The sequence below is a fragment of the Patagioenas fasciata genome, chromosome 1 (assembly GCF_037038585.1).
Source record: "Patagioenas fasciata isolate bPatFas1 chromosome 1, bPatFas1.hap1, whole genome shotgun sequence".
In the NCBI taxonomy this organism is placed as follows: Eukaryota; Metazoa; Chordata; class Aves; order Columbiformes; family Columbidae; genus Patagioenas; species Patagioenas fasciata.
The window spans coordinates 91,614,833-91,634,564 of record NC_092520.1 but is presented as its reverse complement, the minus strand read 5'-3'; the positions used below and the strand labels follow the sequence as shown (position 1 = coordinate 91,634,564).

At 42.6% G+C, this 19,732-nt stretch overlaps 1 protein-coding gene across 1 annotated transcript in view; it reads left to right on the top strand.

Annotated features, from left to right (window-relative positions):
- The window catches only part of URB1 (URB1 ribosome biogenesis homolog), a 56,471-nt gene that overhangs the window by 14,712 nt on the left and 22,027 nt on the right, over window positions 1-19,732 (top strand). The window contains exons 10-22 of the mRNA XM_065862559.2: window positions 622-759; window positions 1,135-1,308; window positions 1,950-2,100; window positions 4,542-4,664; window positions 8,228-8,340; window positions 9,563-9,682; window positions 12,986-13,102; window positions 13,766-13,904; window positions 14,989-15,159; window positions 16,215-16,411; window positions 16,986-17,210; window positions 17,758-17,937; window positions 18,522-19,377. Coding sequence (XP_065718631.1) covers window positions 622-759; window positions 1,135-1,308; window positions 1,950-2,100; window positions 4,542-4,664; window positions 8,228-8,340; window positions 9,563-9,682; window positions 12,986-13,102; window positions 13,766-13,904; window positions 14,989-15,159; window positions 16,215-16,411; window positions 16,986-17,210; window positions 17,758-17,937; window positions 18,522-19,377 — 2,704 coding nt within the window. The remainder of the gene's footprint in view (window positions 1-621; window positions 760-1,134; window positions 1,309-1,949; window positions 2,101-4,541; window positions 4,665-8,227; window positions 8,341-9,562; window positions 9,683-12,985; window positions 13,103-13,765; window positions 13,905-14,988; window positions 15,160-16,214; window positions 16,412-16,985; window positions 17,211-17,757; window positions 17,938-18,521; window positions 19,378-19,732) is intronic.

Below are 19,732 nucleotides of genomic sequence, written 5' to 3'. Positions count from 1 at the left end.
TCTGAAATAACACCATCACTGTAGGTATGTTAGGAAGGGACCAGCAGGATGCTGCTAAATGTCAAAAACGGTGAATGAAGGGGATGAAAATGGTATCCTGTTTTCTGTGGGTCCTGAGGAAAGCGAGCCATGGCTTAAGAGCCACAGCTGCTTTAAAAAGTGTAGACATAGAGTTAGAAGGTCATTTGGTAAAAAGCCGTGCTCGGAGCAGGAGGCTCTGTAAACATCTAACTAAACCAGGAAGGAAGGAATTGGCATAAGAAGCAGTGGGAAACATCATGTTGATGGCACATGTTTTGAGACGCAGCAGTGTAGAAGCTCAGCTAGAAAAAACTTCTGTCCTTTCTGAGTGTTCCTCTTTGCTTTAGCTTAAAATGGGCAAGTAGGATTTGCAGTCTGTTGAAAAAGAGTGGCCTTTAGCAGTGGTGCAGGTCACATGCAGATGTTCCAGTTAGTTGAATAGGAGTCTGGGGGATGCTCTGTAGCATGTCTGCATAAAACTTGATATTTAATGCGGTCGTTACTTTAGACAAGTCAAAACACTTCTGTAAAATGCTCCCTAGATTAAACTGTTATTTCCGAGGCTATTGGAGATTGATTAAATTGTTATTTTTGTTTCAGATCTATGAGGCTCAACCAGAGATTTCCAATTCTTTTAAGACTTCAGAGTTTATTCCTCTTCCTAAGTTGCTTTCCATGGTGATGGTAACAACAGTCCCTGCAGTGTGCAATAAAATAATGTTCACCCAAGGACTAAATGTAAGAGCAGCCTATAGTATTTCAGTGGATTTTTCTGCCCTTGTTAATACTGTTTAAGTGTGTGCTCATCCAATAAGTTTCTTAATTAGGTTGATTACATACGTTTTATATTGTCTGTCCCACGATAAAGCTGGTTTGGGGAAGTACTGGGAAATGGATTAAAACCCAATGCCACTGCTTCCAAGAACCGTTCACAAGCACCAGCTCTGCCAGTGCTCACTAGTGGTTTAGGCAGGGAATCTGAAAACCTACAGATTCTTTCCTGCAAGCCAAGGTTTAGGAAATAATTAATTCATTAACAAATTTTAACATATATTCAGAGTACAGATTATGTGGAAGTGATGAAATGTCACCAGTTTAATTTCCTTCTTTTAGTTACCCAGCACAGTAGTGAAGCACAGCATACTGTCACTTGTATCAATGGTTCTGAGAAGAGCCTTGAAGAATATAGAGTACTGTTTGAATGAAGAAACTTGGCAGAAGTCAGAAATATACACGCTGTCGATGATGCAGGAATTTGTCCAGCTGTACAGAGAAGCCGTCAGCAAGGTACAAAATAAAGAGAAAATTGGGGTATAACATGAGTAATTTTGCAGCAGATAACTACTCCTTTGAACTTTTTCCCCAAGTTATGGCTTGGGAGCCCAGAGATAGCCTTCCCCTCACCCTGCCCAAAGATAGGTGTTAATAACTACTGTGGTAGTAGTCTACATTTCCTAACAAAGCTGGCTGATGGAAATGCAAATAAAATTTTGTTGTGAGACAAATTTGTTACATTGGCAGCTATTTTGCTGCAAATGAATTTCAAGAGCAGGCTCTCTCAAGAGCAAATTCTCTCTCCAAGAGCAAATTCTCCTCGTGGTTCAGGGAAGTTGTAGCCAGCAGAGTTCATTCCAAGTAAGAAGTTACAAGACAATGTAGCACTTGGATTGAAAATATACCATGAGGATGAAGAACTAAACTGTAATTTTTTTACGGGAAACTTTTTCAATGAAGTGTTATTTCCAGTATTTATGTTTTACGGAAGTGAAAGTACAGTAGTTGATTTGAGATCTCTTTCTGATTGCATTTAAGATCAGTTCCAACCTTTGTGAAGAGCAGCAAATCCTCGTATTGGTTGTGAATATTTTTATCACAAGAGCTTTGTCTCACACCGGAGAGCTATTGCAATTCACTGTTTTTACTTCTAGCTTTTACCAGACATGAACAATATAGTGGCTGTCTGGCAGTCCCTTCTGAAGCAAGGGAGAGAGCACCATGGTGGCCAGGAGGAGAAAAGGGAGAGTGATATCTCTACTGTGAAGGCAATGACTGACACAGCAGAAGCTGCTGAACAGCATGGTAGGCAAAGCAGGTGGAGTTACCCCTTCCAATATATGTGTGAATGGGTGTTGTGAAATCCTTATCCTATGTAAGGTAGTTAGCTTCATCAGAGTCCAGAAGTCACCAGTACATTTACTGTTCATATTTGTTTTGTTCAGTTCTTTGAGCAGTTTAGTTCTGACCAGTATCAGAATTGCCTAAGAACAGTTTGACAAATAGGCTGCCATTGCTACTAGGAGGTTAAGCAGTTTGCCTTTCTGCTGTCACAGAATCACAAATGGTTGAGGCTGGAAGGTACCTCTGAAGGTCATCTTGTCCAGCCCTCCTCCCCAAACCTGGTTGCCCAGGACCATGTCCAGATGGCTTTTGGATATCTCCAAGGATGGAGACTCCAACCTCTCTGGGCAGACTGTGGCAGTGCTTGGCCACACTCACCGTGAGAAAGTGTTTCCTGATGTTCGAAGGAAACCTCCAGTGTTTCACTTCGTGCCCATTGCCTCTAGTCGCTGGGCACCACTGAGAAGAGCCTGGCTCTGTCCTCTTTTCATCCTCCCTTCAGGTATTTATACACATTTATAAGATCCCCCTGAGTCTTCTCCAGGCTGAACAGTCCCAGCTCTCCCTGCCTTCCTTCATAGGAGATAAGCTCCTATCCCTTCATGACCTTCATGGCCCGTTGTTGGGCTCTCTCCAGTGTGTCCATGTGTCTTTTGTACTGGGGAGCCCAGAAGTGACACAGCACTTCAGCTGTGGCCTCAGCAGTGCTGAACAGAGGGGATCACTTCCCTCACCTGCTGGCAGTGCTTTGCCTAATGCAGCCTAGGGCACCAGTAGCTCTCTCTGTGGTAAGGGCACATTGCAGGCTCATGTTCAACCTGGCGTCCAGCAGGACCTCCATATCCTTTTCTACCAAGCTGCTTTCCAGCTCAGTAGCCCCCAGTGTGTAGTGGTGCATGGTGTTTCTCCAGTGGAGGACTCTGCAGTTCCCCTTGTTGAACGTAACCTTCCTGTCCTTGACCCTTTTGTGATTGTAGGAGTATTTTTCAGCCACACAGTAAAACATGCAGGGAGTGTGATATGTCTAAAAAATAATTTTTGGAGGGATTTTAGTTTGGCCAACCTATTTTATCATGAGATCATTTTTTGAAGCAGTTACTGTGGCTGCACAAATGCTTGTGTTGCTGTAGCACAGAAGTAGAAACATGCAAGTGTTGGAAGAGGGAGAGTGGGTGGGAGTGAAGGCTTCGGGTTTCCTCTCTCAGAACCAGTGTCACTCCTGAAGGACTTGCTTTCTTGGTCCTGTTGCAGAGAACGGCAAGTTTTAGTACTCTCTGTAGCTTGGCTAGCAGCCTGCAATGTTTTACTTTACAGACTAAAGATTAATCTGCAGCCAGTTTCATGCCCTTCACAGGACATACTCCACAGTGAGACTTCCTGGAGCAGAGTTTTTCAGTGTGTGTCCTTATGCGTGTGGCTTTGGGCAGCGAAATAGTTGTCAATGCTCACGCTTCAAGACTCTTTATTTGGAGGGTGCCTGCTGAAACCAATGGGGTAGCAAATCTCTACTGTAGCTGTATTTTTTCTGCACACTAGCGTGATAAAACTATATCACTTTCTCTCAGTTCACCTTTTACAGCTTTATTTGCACTCTGGCCACTAGAGAATTCTTTTTTAATGGGAGTTGAGACTCAGGCAAACAAAGTTTATGCGTGGCATCCATCCAGTTCTTCATAGCTCCCTGAGGGAGATCCAGTTAACAGGGAAAAAGTAGGTGCTAAAAAAAAGTTTTTACTGCCCTTCACTTATTTTTGCTTCCTTTCATTAGTGACTGGATAACAAGTAGCTTTTTTGTGTCCTGGTGTTATGAACTAAAACAATATTTAGCTGCTCAAATAGCTTTTCTTAAGAAGTAGATGGCTGTCTTAGCTGCAGTTGGTGAAGAAAGAGGAAAGAGAAAGAAAGAAATCTTTAACTGAAGTAATAAATTAGCGTATTGTTTCATAGAGTTCTGCAATCCAGCGTACTGGGCATTAGGTAAAAATAGTGTCCCTGAAAACCAGCAGTGTGACTGTATCCTTTTTTTCACTTTTTCTGTTGTTCAGCCTTAAATTGAACAGCAGTGGGACTGATTGGATTCTTCTAGTGAGTGTTAAAATGCTGAGGTTGTCTTTTATAGATGTAAACACTTTAGAATCAAGTTAGAAACGGCACCTGCCAATTTAAGTGCTGAACAAGCTGATTTAGTTTTAAAAGTATTCACGCAGTAATGCTGGGGAATGAAACTGGAGATTCTGTGTTTTTTGTGTTTCTTCTTGTTAGTGGGGAAGATAACTGATCATTTCATAGGCAAATGTATTGGAAATGTAGTCAGTAATTCTCATGTTTGATGCTGTAGGGGCTACGCTGTGCTCTCTTGGTATGAAGGAAGGAGAAACTAATTATGTCAACACTTTGTTTAGGTTCAGATGATGCTGAGACACTATTTCTGAAAGCTGCGCTACTTCAGGTCATATGCCTTTATCAGAAGGTTGTGCCCCACTTGGTAGCACGGAGCAACTTTGATTTTAGCAAGCTGCTAAAAGGTATGTGATGGGTATTTCTGTTACCTTCATTGCTTTCTCTGGCTATTTACAAAGTCCACAGCAGAAGGGAATGTTTGCTCTTCTGTGTCGATAAAGAACTGTTTTCTAAAAGTAACTCATTTAAGTTTCTTCATTGTCTTGGCATTTATTGTTGCTATTTGTGCAGTGCCCTGGCAGTCTGCCCTCTTAAATTCCTTAGCTGCTTCGCTACACTTGGCTGTTGTAAGTGCTGCAGTCTTCCTCTTTGTGTGTCGTATTCTTGCAAAAATTTGGTCTTTATGGGGTTTTGATGCTAATGTTTCCGAGGAAGATTTATGTCCAACTCTTAATGAGATTTGGGAGTGTAATTATCCTAGACTTAATGTCAACAGTCCAACATAAGTAAGTTATTTCCAAACTTGTTAGCTGAAGTGATACAAATTTTTTTTAAAAGGACAGTTCACAGGAAGTTTGGGGTGGGAGAGAAGGACATACCAGTTCACCAGTCACCTCTGGAAAATTGTTTCACATTCAAGTATTTTTTCTGTTTGCTTTGTTTTGAATTTTTTTAATCATAGTTTGTCAGTATGTAGGGAGAAGAACAGTGTTCCGTATGGTATTATCTCTTGTGGAAAATTTATGAGGAAGCTCTTTGGCAATTTTGTTGTATTTTTGTCTCTGATGTCATGTTCACGGAGGGTATTTCATACAGCAAAAAGAAGTAGACGGAGATGTTCTGTACCTGCAAGGATGTTGAGCTACAAATTATGGACTCTGGGCAAGATCCTCCAATACTGTTTGTGGTACAATAAATGCATCCATTTAAAAATGAGGCTGGAGGAGAAAGCAAAATGTTTGGGCATCATTGCTGTCTGTGGGCCACCAGAGCTTGTAGGCTACCAAGCTGGAGAATCTATCTGTGATTTAGTGGTTTAGGCAGGTCTTGGGATGTGTAGGGAAGGGGGTTGTACAAATGCCTCAGTTAAAGTCTGTCAGGCGAAAAAAATCATAGAGTCATAGAATTGTTTAAGTTGGAGAACTTTAAGATCATCGAGTCCAACCGAAAACCTAACACTACCAAGTTCACCACTTGCCCATGTCCGTAAGAACCTCATCTACATGTCTCAAGTGCCTCCAGGGATGGCAACTCAACCACTTCCCTGAGCAGCCTGTTCCAGTGCTTCACAACCCTTCTGTGAAGAAATTTTTCCTAATATCCAATCCAAACCTCCCCTGGCACAATTTGAGGCCATTTCCTCTCATCCTGTCACTTGTTACTTGAGAGAAGAGACCAACACCCTCCATGCTACAACCTCCTTTCTGGTAGTTGTAGAGAGTGATAAGGTCTCCCCTCAGACTCTTTTTCTCCACGCTAAACAGCCCCAGTTCCCTCAGCCACTCCTCATCAGACTTGTGCTCCAGGCCCCGCACCAGCTTCGTTGCCCTTCTGTGAACTTGCTCCAGCACCTCAATGTCTTTCTTGTAGTGAGGGGCACAGGACGGGACTGAACACAGGATTTGAGGTGGGGCCTCACCAGTGCTGCATACAGGGGGATGATCACTGCCCTGGTCCTGCTGGCCACACTATTCCTGATACAAGCCAGGATGCTGCTGGCCTTTTTGGCCACCTGGGCACACTGCTGGCACCCCAAGGTCCTTTTCCAGCCACTCTTCCCTGAGCCTGTAGTGCTGCCTGGGGTTGTTATGACCCAAGTGCAGGACATGGCACTTGCCCTTGTTAAACCTCATACAACTGGCCTCAGCCCAATGATCCAGCTGATCCAGATCCCTCTGTATGGCCTTCATACCCTCCAACAGATCAACATTCCTACCAAATTTGATGTCGTCTGCAAACTTACTAAGAGTGTGCTTAATCCTCTCATCCAGTTCATTGATAAAGAGATGAAACAGAACTGGCCCCAACACTGAGCCCTGGGGAACACCACCTGTGCCCAGCCACCAACTGGATTTGAGTCCGTTCACCACAACTCTTTGGGCCCGGCCCTCCAGTCAGTTCTTTATCCATCGCAGAATATACCCACCCAGGCCATGAGCTGCCAGCTTCTCCAGGAGAATGCTGTGGGATACAGTGTCAAAGGCTTTCCTGAAGTCTAGGTAAACAGCATCCACAGCCTTTCCGTCATCACTAAGTGGGTCACCTTGTCATAGAAGGAGATGAGGTTGATCAAACAGGACCTACCTTTCATAAACCCATGTTGAGTGGGCCTGATCACTTGGTTCTCCTGTACATGCTGCGTGATGTCACTCAGGATGATCTGCTCCATGACCTTCCCTGGCACCGAGGTCAGACTGATAGGCCTGTAGTTCCCTGGATCCTCCTTCCAGCCCTTCTTGTAGATGGGCATCATATTTGCTAACCTAAAAAGAGGCTTTAAACAAAAAGAAACCTTTGAATCATCTGTCTCATGTATGAGATTTTTCCTCCCTTTGACAAAGTAGATTTAATTGGTTTATATACTCGGTGACTCACTGAATTACATATCCTGTTCATCCCATTATTTCTTGCGTTGGTCTGCTTTTTTCAAAATGAACAGAAGGCAGGACACCTTTTTGTGAGGCAGAAATCTCTGTGATGGTATGTTTTGTTACAGTATGAAATAAAAAGTTGATCAGGATCGAAAAGAAAATGTCTTTCTCAAATAAATGTAGTGAAGTAAGCCTGGATATTAATTTTGATGAAAGATGATATGGTAGAAAATGATGGTGTAATTTAATCATGAGGCTTCCTTCCCTCAGATGCCAGCTTGAGAATTCTGTCATTCCTTCCCCTCGCCCTGACTGAAACATGCACTCCAAAGGCAGGATGTTTTCCTACCTTGTAGCAATATGTGCTTTTCACAGCTGATGCAGCTTTATTGTTTGGTCTTACTGTAGGCTAGACTTTGTAGTGATGCTGCTTTTTAAAAATTTGTTGTTCTCTCTTTATTGTGGGCCACAAGGGTACTACACAGACTATGAAAAACACACTGACATCAAAGCTTTATACAGCTCATCTCTGTACGTAGCTTAACTGCAGTTAAAGTGTGGGCAAGTCAATTTTTGTAGCACACTGCGAGTGTCTCTGCACAACTGTGTGACCTGTGAGGTGAGTAATTCTGAGGCTATGCCAAAGCAGTTATTGTAAGCAGATGCTAAAAGTGATGTGGAGACACACACAAATATCAAGTTCCATAGCCTGTAGCAAATAACGTAACTGTATAAGTGTTAAGATTTGTTATCTACTCGAATTTTGTGTTTTGATCTCCAGTTTATACATCCTCTTTACTTGCTGTAGGACACAACTTTTCAAGGTCACTGAGATTGATAGAAGAGATTTTGTATTCCCGTGCACCAGCGATGGCTTGTGCTAGGGGCAGGTGTTAGACTTTATCTGCTAAGGGCTGGATTCCAGCCTTAGATTGGCCAAACATAACCATAGTTTGTTTGGGGATCTGATGGTATGAAAATTTGTGGATTGTCAGCTTATGTTACAGTGGTGGTTTAAAACTCTAAATGCTTAGTGTTCCTGAAATCTCAGGGGGATATACCAAATTGAAGTTGATTGTGTTGCTTTGAAACCTCAGGTATCGTCACTGAGAAGGGCCTGCGAGAGGAGGTCCCTCCTGTTCTGCAGCACCATATACTGAAGGTGGCTTTGGAACTTCCTGCGAATAAATTTGCCTGGTTCAGAGTACAGGTAGGAGACTTCAAGGCAAATTTATGTTCCTTCAGCCTGCTGTCCTCAAATCTTCACATCTGGCACTGCCTAGTTTTAAACTAGCCCCGGTCCAGTCATTTTAGGAGGTGACCCTTTTGTAAAACCAGTAGGAATTAGTGTCTTAGCATTAGTGAAGAATCCCTTCTGAGCTGAGAAGTTTTTCTACAAGGACAGAAAACTTTGCCTCCCTGAAGTGGGCTGGACAAGGTTTCTTCAGCTCTTCTTGTCCTTGGAGAGGGGCAAGACTGAGAATTCGCTGGTTTCTACTCGTCTGAAAATCCTGAGATTTCAGACCGAAGAAATAAGCTGCTAATGGGAGCCATCCCGCCCATTCCCAGAGAAGGTTCTGGCATTTGTTAAGTCTCTCACTGCTCTCCATAATTACTGGAAGCCTTCAGGGCCCCTACTCTCCTCTTTACTGCAGGCCTGTAGAGTAAGAGAGCTTTAGAGAGTCTGCTTTTCATATCTGGAGAAAAGAGTGGGCCTGGCTTTGTGTGGAAGCAGAGAGACCCGTGGATGTGACCCTGCCGTGGCAGAGACTTTGTCCTTTCCAGTTGACCGTAAAAGAAAACTGAGGAAGAGTTTAGAGCAAGTAAAGGAAAACATGGAAAAAGGCAAAGAAGCTAATATATTTTCTTGTGACTTTGACCTTCTAGTGTAGACAGGTTTTAACAGAAAAGGTAAAAGCCAAATCTGACAACGTTACAGCGGGTTCTGGTTGTCAGGTATCAAGTGCAAGTCAGTGAGAAAAGTGGGGAAGGTGGCTGAAGGGTTGTCATTTGATGTTGAGAGAGCATTCAGCATACCTGTGACTTGCATTATTTTCCTCTTCTTTGGGGATCAGTCTCTTAAATGATTATATTTCTTATTCAGACAGTAATGGTAGGAAATCTGAAATCCTGGGGATAACAGAAGTAGAAGTAGGATGGATGATTGGGGAGGAAGGTGGCTTTATCTTGGACCCTTGTATTAGTTGGTGTTTGTGTTGCTCCTCTATTATTCCACTTTCCAAAAAAGCCATTGCACTCATATTCCTGGATTGCTGAATACAAAGTAGTATGAATTATCCCATTCATTTCTGGCCTTGGTATTTTTGGTCAGGTCTTTAAAATAATATACTTCTAATACATATCTGCTTCAGTGCAACACAATCCCATCCAGTGTTGCTATACTGGGGAATTTTAATTTATTTTTCTTTTAGGATGTCTCTGAGACAGAGAAGGTGTCTGGTGAAAAATCAGTATTCTATTTACTGATGAAAATGTTTGTTACAAGTAACCATTCTCATCTGAAAATTTCAACCAAAAAACTGATCGTCAAGGTAAGTGTTGTGTCTGAAATATCAGGATATTCATTATATCCTGTTGGTCTAAAATTTCTGTATCCAAAGATTTTCCTTAAAGCAGATGCCTTTACTGCAGTTGTGTGGCCAACAGTTATCTTTCCTGTTTTCCGTGGATGTTCTTGGAAATTCCTGTAAGATAACGATGTATTGGCTAAATATTCTGTGACAGTAAATGCTGCCAACTGGATTGGCTGCAACAGTTGATGAAATAATAAAGAAAATGACTTTAGCGTTTCCCTATCCCCCCCAGCCTGAATTAATTCCAATACTGTAATAAACCGCTGTAGTTAGTACCTGCAAAGATCGTGACATTGATCAAGAAGAGATTATATCTGATCTTTCTATTTTATCCTCCTTTATTTAATCTGTACCTCATCACTCTAGCCTTCTGAAAGCCTTAGCAAGTTTGCTTGTGGCCTTGCAAAATAGTCCTGTTTGTTACAGTCTGATATGAGCTCTGATGCAGGGAGTACTTTTGTCTTTAAAATGCATTAAAATCCCCTTCTGTGCATTTAGATAAGTTATCTGACTTTTCAGGAGTGCTGATCAACTACAAATCTCATGAGGGCACCAGCAGCTGTCAGTCTCAGTATCTTTTTTTTTTCAAAACTGGTCATATTTCAGTTATCTAAGTAGAGACCTTTGCTAAAAACAAACCCAACCAAACAACTGTCCCCCCCAACAGATAATCCAAAAAGTTGTTCTAAGCCCCGAACAAGACTCCTTGTGTGGTGTCCTATAGTAGTAGTGGCATACAAGTTTGTGTACATCTTTGTGCATTTAATTTTGCATTTAGTGTCAATTACGAAGTGCAGTTGTAAAATCCAATTCACTACACCCAAGTTACAGTGACTGAATTAAGTTTTAGTTGCCCTTGATCCCTCTAAGGGGTTAAAGGCAGGTTAGCTTTGTCTGACAGCAAGGAATATCTCAATTAAAATCTACCCAGTACAGTTTTTCCAGTGTATTTGGATTCTTCTGCTGAGTGGAGACGTGGGCTGCCTGACTCATTCTTGTTTCCTCTTTTAGATTCAGTCCATTTCATTTTTTCTGAAAAGAATACATGAACAGTAAAGTTAGGGCAGTTATGTCAGCAGAAAGAGTGCTAAGAATAGATGTTAATGAGTGTGTTTTGCTTATTTTTCAACACAGTGCCATATAATCGGAAGGCATGTTTTTGGATTTCACATGCTGTTCCTGCCTGTTTTCACAAGACCTGCAAGTGTATTTTCTATTTCGAGACTCTACCAAAAATAGTTTGTTATTTAAAAATGAATCCTTTTTCTTTTTTTCCCCTTTCTTTAAATTAATTATCCTGTCAGATTCGTGTAAGCAGCGTTGTTATTTTTATAGCTGATAGTGGTATACAAGGAGTAAATGTAGAACAAATGAGCTGTGATAGCTTCCTTTGTATTTTGTGTGTGGGGAGAAACAAAAGCACGGATTCATCCCGCGTAATTGCAGTTATTTAACATAGGTGCCGGAGTGAGGAAGCTGGTCAAGGTTTCTTCTGTTGTTTAGAGTGAGGAGCAGGTGGTTCTACCGCTGTGCACTTCAGATTGCCTGTCATCTGGATTGTCCTTCACACAGATCTTCCTCCTTCTCCTCTTCTCTATCCTCCTCATTTCTTTCTTTTACAGACAAAGCACAGGATCACCAAGTTCCTAATTTAGGTGCCGTGGATAAGGGCCTGAATTTAGATAGCATGGAAGTGGGAAAAAGATTCTAAATATGTTAATGTCTGTTACTTGACTGTGGTAAAATTGTGTCTGCCTCACCACCCACAGCAACCATGAGTATGCCTACGCTACTCTCTGGACCTTGCTGTGTCACGACCCACTGTTCATTTATTTGACTGTTTACCCATCTGCTCAACTCTTCTAAGCACAAGGTGCCTGATTTAGATTTAATTTAGCAGTGATTTTCCTCTATATTACATCAATAGTTTTCAAAAACCTCCCTACAGGTTGTTTTTAAGGGTGTGATTCTTTTTGTTATGTGCTATAATGGTATAAAGATGTACAACCCTCTTAAAGCAGTATAGCCTGCTCCCCTGAAATTGTAAGAATAAGATTTAGTAAGGTGGAGGGAACAAGTGCTCTGTGTCCAGGCAACTTTGACCTCAGTAAGGCTTGTGCTGACTGAGTGCTGACAACAGAAGGACATGCTTGGACTAAAGGTCCTGCCAGCCTTTATCCTGGCTCTTACCTTTGGCTGTGCCCTGGGGGCACCTTCCTTACCAGTGTGTGAGATGGTGCTGTAGCCCTTGTTGCAGGGGAAACATCTTTTGTTTCAGGCCATGTGATGGGTCAGAGGACACCCTAGTTCTGCTGAGGCTGTCCAACATACAAGGCTCTTTTGCTGACTGGAACCAGTGAGATGGATTGTCTGTGGCTGTGGCTCTGTGCTGCAGCCAGCTCTTTTACTCTGTGTCCCCACACCGTGGGAAGTGGCAGAGGGGCTGCAGCACTGCAGGTGTTATAGCACAATGACCTCTGGGTCTGCTCCACGCTGCCCCGGCATGTGCTGGAGCAGGTTCCTGAGCACTTCTGGAAGTCTTGTGTTCCAAATGCAGGGGAGTGGATGTTCAGAGTGAGATCGCCATATGCTGGCTGCCCAGGCCAGTGAGTAGCTGTGGCAGTGTACTCGAATGGTGTGCATATGGGATCCATCCCATACACATGGTCAGTGTGAGGGCAAGAACCAAGCGAAGATGTACTGAGTTTGTGCTGCAGACAGTAGGTGAGAGGAGTAGAGGCTCTGAGAAGTTGCTCACAGCTGATTTTTCCCAGTTGTGAGAGAGTAAGCCATGTTTTTCCCTTTGCTTTGGTCGTTCTTAAAGGCCTAGGACTGCCTCTTGCCCTTTTCCTACAGCTCCTGTGAGAGTGTCTGGCAAAGCTCAGGGTTTCATCTGTCATCTGTAATGTAGTCATGTATTGCCTCTTGCTGCTCTTCCTGAGAGAGCAGTAAGCAAAACAACCATGGTGAAGACACTAGGCCTTGACCCTGGTTATGCTGAGGTCAGACAATGCAGTCTTGGGAGATTTTGTTTTAAAAACCGCGTTCAGTTCTACTCTCTCTTATGCAGTTAGAGTAGTCCTGGTGATTAGCAATAAGGCCTCTTGAACTGAGGGGGTAAGAATGACAGATATTTCTTTTCATCAACTTACTCTTTTTCTTTCCAAGAAGAAAATATGAAGCTGCTATACTAAAAGATCTGTGCTTTTTTGAGGTTTGTTTTGTTTTTTTATTTACCCCCTGCTTTGGTTTTCGGGACAGGTTTTACGTGACAGTGGAGTGTTCGAGTACACATGGAAGGAACTTTCAGTTTGGCTGGAACACTTGGATAATACAAAAGAAGACAAAAAGGAAGCCGTGATTCAATTTTTGGAAAGGGTAACTACTGTTGAAATTAGCCAGATAAACAATGCCAAGAATAGCATTAATGGAAACTAATTATTTTTTTGGTATTGTTGAGAAAAGTGTCAAAGATCAGTGAATGAATTCTGAGAAAAGCAGTGTTTGTAATTCTTTATACAGAGCTGACATCTTTCTTGTCTTGGGTGGGAGGACAGCAAAATGATTTGGAGGAAAATTAAATCCAGAAAGATACGTCATTATTACAGCATTGTTGATAAAAGGGTAGAATGTTGGGAGGGGGGGGGTAGCTCTTATCTCCTCTTTATGTGGCAATACCAGCCAAAATTATCAGATCTGAGTAAACTGTCATCTTTTACAACAAAAGTTGACATTTCATGTGTACCTTTCAGAATGTTAAATGCCCAGTGCTTCCTTTTCATTGCAGTTTGCCCAGGGACTGAGTCTGTGGTAGCACTTCAGGTGCAAAATTGCAGTGGAGATTTCTTTTGCCATCACACCCAGTGTCCTATGCACAGCAGTAACCATAGGTAGATTCCTGCAGAAGTGTATGGAACTTGTCCTCCTAAAACTTTCCCAGCTTCCAACCGCTTTTAGCACATAGTCTGTCTTAAGCCTATGGAAACCATATCTTCCTGATAGCCTGTAGACTTACGTTTCTCTCTCACCCTTTCCTGACAGATCCTGTTGAAGCTGGTGACAAACCCCTATCCATATACAGATAAAGCAGCAGACCTTGTTCAGGAAGCCAGTATGCTCCAAGTTAATATGTTTAAACAAGACTCTGATAATGTCAGCATCCCTGTCTCTCACATTGATGGTATGTGGTGATTCCCTCAACAATGGAGGATTCCAAGACTTTGTGCTAAATTTTCAAGCCCTAATCTGCAGACTGATGACTGGTAACTGTAGAAATCTTGCTTAAGTAAGGGCCTACAGGATTCAGCCCTTCAGTTGTATTTTGTATCAGAGGTAGAAGTCTCAATTGCAAAGTTACCACTTTACCCCCAAAAGTAATTTTTATGGAGTTATGCCATTTTAACAGTGTTTTAAATCTCTCTTCAGGCTTCTGCAGTAGCATTTTTTATGTAAAATGAAAACTACTACAGTTCCTCTCCCTGGGGCTGCTCGTATGTGTTCATCCAGGAAGAGAGGGCTGAGGCATCCAGGGAACGAACTTACTCCCTGGCACACAGCTGGAATTTTGCTGCTCCTGTTTTTTGGGACCAGTTACAGCTCTACGGTAGACGAATTAAAAATTCTGCAGATGTGGACACTTGGGCAACTTACCACGTGCTAGTTGTTCTGCTGTAACAGTCCATGCGTAGGAATTTGCAGTACATAAGTATAGGATAGTTGAGGTGGTTTAACACTCTGTACCATGTGGATCAGTTGCCTTGAGCTGGCTGCTACAGAGGTGTAATGCCAGCCACAGAATACATGGTATTTTCTTCATATGTTAAAGCTGTCTTTGACTCTTTCGTGACCAAGATTTGTTTCTCTGGCCATGCAGAGCTGAGAAACTCTTCAAGGACTGCTCAGTCGGGATGTTCTTTTAGTGGGGAAGTGCCTGCTTCCTTCATACTTTCCCATATGTGTTTCCTGTCACTGTTATGCTCTGATAATCCTTACCTAAGGCCATTGTGATAGCAGTAGGTGATGTAGCTCTTCCCTTCCCTTTCTTCTGTCAGTTGTACAGCAGTGTTGAAAAGCAAGAAGTAAAGCTAAGCACACTGTAGGAGACAGTGAATTGTACAGTTGTGTTTACCATTACATTGCTACACAAATGTGTCTTTCATACTTTTTTCTGCTTGGGGAATTCATAATCTGTCGTGTTGGATTCTACTTCTGTGGTTTTCTGGTTAGTCCGAACCCTCTGCTTACTCTTTTTTCCCACTTAATAGATGTCCTGGATATGGTGGATGTCCTAATTGAGGGCAGTGATGGCTTGGATGAAGAAATTGGGTTCACTTTAAATGAAGACATGGTTATCCAAACATTTCCATTCAGTGCTGTTGTCCCTGCTGCACTAGAAGCCAGGAATATACTGTTGCTTCAGACTGAAAATGGAACAGGTACAGACTTTTGTTTCTTGGTATCATCTGTGCTAGTGGAGTGGAAGTGGGATCATCCTTACTCAGTGAGCTTCTCAAGACATTTTGTTGTCTTCCCTGCAAGCAGGAGGAGGTGCAGTTCCATGGCATTTCCTGCTTGAGAAGCATGAAAGCTTATGAGGTGCTTCTGTCCTTTTTTCCTGACCCTAAGGAAGCTTTGGGTTTCTGGAGAAAACAGGTGGAAATTTGGGCATTCTATGAACTGCCATTTAACTTTAGGGAATTCCTACTGTGGGAAAAAAGAAACTTGCCCAGGTTAGATGAAGAGAAACCAGTTTTCCCATATGAGATGCAGGGAAATGGAGGAGGAGAATGACCCCAGGCTCTGAGCACAGTTTAGAGGGGATGTGAGGAGCAGAGATACCTTTCCTGCATATACAGTCTTGACCTGGAAGCTCCAGGGCTGAATGCTACCAAGTTCTACCACCTTCTTGAGGAAAGGATTTGGAGGAGCAAGGTATCACAGGGGCAGGAGTTGGCCTCAGAGCAGGATTTGCCAACTCCACAGTGCCTCACTAAGCCCTATGTATATTTGGCTGTTGAATAGCACCTGGGTTGCAACTGAGCATCCCAGTTCTGAAAGAAAATTCTCTATATTTAACCAGTGCATGTTAACCTGGGTGTGTTCCCCCCAGTACATATCTGTTCTGCTCTTAGGTGGTGTGGGGCTGGGGTCCTTACTGTCAAAATATAGACAAGTTTAGCATGACACAGTGAAAGTGGAGTTAGTGTATGCATGTCTGGAAGGAGAAAGGCCAACCCAAACATGTATCTTAAAGTGGGTAGTTATTTACATCAAGCAAGGACTACTGTATGGAGGATTTTTCCAGATACCTCAGTGGGTCAGAAACACTTGTCTAGCTTATCACAAACACCTTTTAATCCTATTCAGTGCTTTTAAAAACGATGCTATATGGCCTGCTGCCCAGGCCTTAAGGAAAGAGGATTACCTTACTGTCTGCCAATTCAGATTAGTTCTGTCAACAGAGGTTTCATTTTTTATTTTGCTTTTCTAGGAGCACACATCATAGAGTATCTTGTTGCTGTTTTCACTGACCTCCTGCACTCTCAAAGAGATCCCCTTGCCCTCTGCTTGATGTTCCAGCTCTATGATAAAGATCTGCAGTCACTGAAAGTTTCTAAGTATCCTCAGCTCTACCGATTTAACCAGTACTACAGTCTCTGGATACCTCAGCAATCTCAGCAACCTGTGGTATGGCATACCTGAAGTCATTAGAATGCTTGAGCCAGTATTACTTACTATAAAACCTCACAGTCCATAAAGGTTACATTTCCATCAGAAAGTGTGTTTACATTTAGCTAATTCTATATTGCTTCTTGATCACATTGTGACTCGAAATTGCTCAAGGCTTTTCTTCAATGACAGAAGAGGTCTGTGCTGGGGCTGGGAAGTGAAGCCAGGGCTCAGGGGTTGTATGCAGTCACTCAGAGTACAGCTCTTTATCAGGCACAGTGTAGCATAAAATACAGTGTGGCCCAAGGAACCAGATTATGGTGGTTGGTGTCAGCCAGGTATGGGGTTGGGCATGCACAGACCAGCTGTGCTCAGTGTTCGTGTGTTTTTCTGTTAGCCAAATAGTGACCATGTGCAGGTTCCCCATGGGATACCTGTGACTAGCTCTGTGGTGATGGGACTGTACACATGTGCTTCCGGAACTTCAGTCGCAGTTTTAGCACAGAACTTGTTTCAAAGCAAAGGTACCTGAAGAAACTTTAGATTCATACTCATCTTTATTTTTCTCTTATGTTTTTTCCATTTTAAACAGTTTAAAAAACACAAAGAAGTAGGTAAAGAGCCTGCTGTAGCCCTGGATTCTGTGTTTACCCCTTTGCTAAAGAAAGCCTATGAGAGAGGAAGCAGCACCTTACTGGAAGATGATATCCAGACAAAATTGAGAGATTTGGCTTCGCGGGTCCCACCTGAACAGCTTTTGTTAGGAGTAAAGCAAGTGTTGCTATACCTGAAATCCACAGTGGAGAACTTCGGCAGCGTAAGAGCAATGTTATGATGATATTATGGGTTTGTTTATTTCCATTTAAAGCAGAAAGTACAAATGACTTGATTGTTAAAATGTAATAATCTAGATCTGGTGTTTTGTCATGTGCTCAGCTCTCACTGACACTACAGAGCAACAGACAAACCTGCACCTAATTTGTGAACAAACACCTGTCCTAATTGTTGAGGAGTCTTGGATTTACTTTGCATGGGTTATCTTACTGATCTATGTGTAGTGCAAATAAACTCCAGATTTTAATTCCATCTCTTGGGTCTCCATAGACCTTGGGCCTTTCTAGAGAGTGAAATTTATTGGCCTGTGTTACATGAGAAGTTGCAGTGTAGATTAAAATGTATAAATATTTATTTGACACCCTCAGACTTTTCTTAAAATCAGGTTTCTACAGAGGAGGGTGATTCCTTGTCTCAGAAAAGGTTGTAATCTAGGAAGTTCTTAGTTAATTTCTGTTCCTGTTGGGTAAATATCCTTCTGGTCCCATCCTTCTCTTTTCTGAACTTTCAAGGTGTCTGTATTTTCACAGCTTAGTAAAACTTCTGGTCCTCACCTTGTTGACCTCTATGTGGACCTACTGAGCAGCCTGTTGTGCCGGGGAAATCAGATAGAGTTGGATAATCAGAAGAAACGAGAAGAGCATCAAACTGAATCAGATCTCTTTGTGGATGAAGAAGCTCTGGTTACAGAGGAATCTTCAAATGACAAGGTACCAAATCTCTTGATACAGAGGTCAGAAACACACTTGCTAGTAAACTTTGATTTTATTTATTCGCTAGGGAAATAGAAGTTTTGCTGCAACATTAATTTGACCAACTCCATCATCCACAGTCTCATCCTTAAGCTGGAATGTGTTCAGGAGAGGTCCTGAAAGAGATCTCACACCTTTGCAGAAGAAATTCTATTCCATAAGCCCAGTGTAAAGCCTGGTTATGCAGATTATGTACTTGGAGGAGTGAATTTTTGCCCCCTTTCATCTGTTCTGTGGATTTGTGAAGATTAGAATGGGATTGTGTTGACAAATCCCAGAATACACAGTTTTCCCCTGGAAATGCTGAGACACATGAAGCATGTGGAGTGAAGGCATGCTTCCCACATCATATATGTTGAAAGAATGGTATTTATGTGCTTGTAATTAGTTAATATTTTTATCCTCTGACCAGTTAATAGACAATTTCATGTTCACTAGTTGTAAAAACATACTCTGGAAAATAGGCAGATGAATGATATTTTCCCCTTGCCCCCAACCTATAATTTTCAATTCAGTGATATTGTTACAACCATTTGTTACAGACACTGGAAGATATGCTGATGTTGATTTTCAGACATCCTACGCTGGAGAGTTGGTTCCTGGCTTTAGAACAACGTTCTCTTCCTCAGCACAGTTTGAACCCTGTCACTGTGAAGCTCCTGTCGGCTCACCTCAATTCCGGTGTGCTCCAGCTCTTGAAAATGGGTGCCCCGATGCTGCAGAGCATGGATCACAAACACGTGTTATCCAAGTACTTTGAAGCTATCACAAAAAGTGTCTTGAAAGAGCTACATGCTGCAGGGAAAGATAGAAGCCAGGTCTCTCCCAAGAAGTCTCACCAGCTGGAGGCTCTGGAGGAGCTGCACATACACATGGCTGCAGCGCAGCTGAAGGAGATCACTTTAACCATGCTGCGACTTCCTGAGATGACCTTGACTACTCAGAAATCTGAAAAATCCCCTAAAAAAGGGAAACAATTAAGCTTCTACGGACAGATTTTGGTGCAGCTTCTCACGGAGAGCTACCAAAGGCAGACCCAACAAGGAGAACTACTGCTGTCCACAGAGCACATTAAAGCTTTGGGGGTACTGATGACAGCATCAGCCAGCAAAGATTTGGAGAAAGTTTTCCTTCAGGCTCTCCAAAGCGAGCCAGTCCTTGCACATGCAGTCAGCATAGAGGTGCATGTTCACTGCCTTAACCAGATGTCAGAAACCTGCCTTGCCATTGTGGGCACGCTGCTAAAACACTGTAGGACTCACCTGCTGCAGTTTGAGCTGTGGTGTCTGAGCAGTGCCACTGGAAAGTACCTCAGGAAAAACATGGATAGTTTTCTTCCGCTCTTTAATGTGTATTTGCAATGCAGAGACCAGTATGATTTCACCCGACCTTCTGCAGGTAAAGCCACAGCTGATCCCTGTTTTTGATTTGGGAGGCCAGATGCTCAGTGTGGGCTCTGCTGGCTCTGAAGTTTTCCATCCTCTGCACAATAAGTAGGGGTGATAACAGTTACACGTCTAACTTCTGATGATTCTCTTAGAAGCACCTCTCCAGCATAAAAGGTGAAGGACTGTAACGAAGCTTGCCTGTTGGACTGAAGCGAAGTATTCTTAGAGTTGCTGGTGCTCAGTTTTCTCTTTTGAAGCCCTTACTTAACACCTAGTGCATGTGAAAATCTGTCTTCATGCTTATCTTGGCTTAGTATAGGAGGTAAAAACTTTTTCTTGGGCATAGATAGAACCCTATCTGGTGA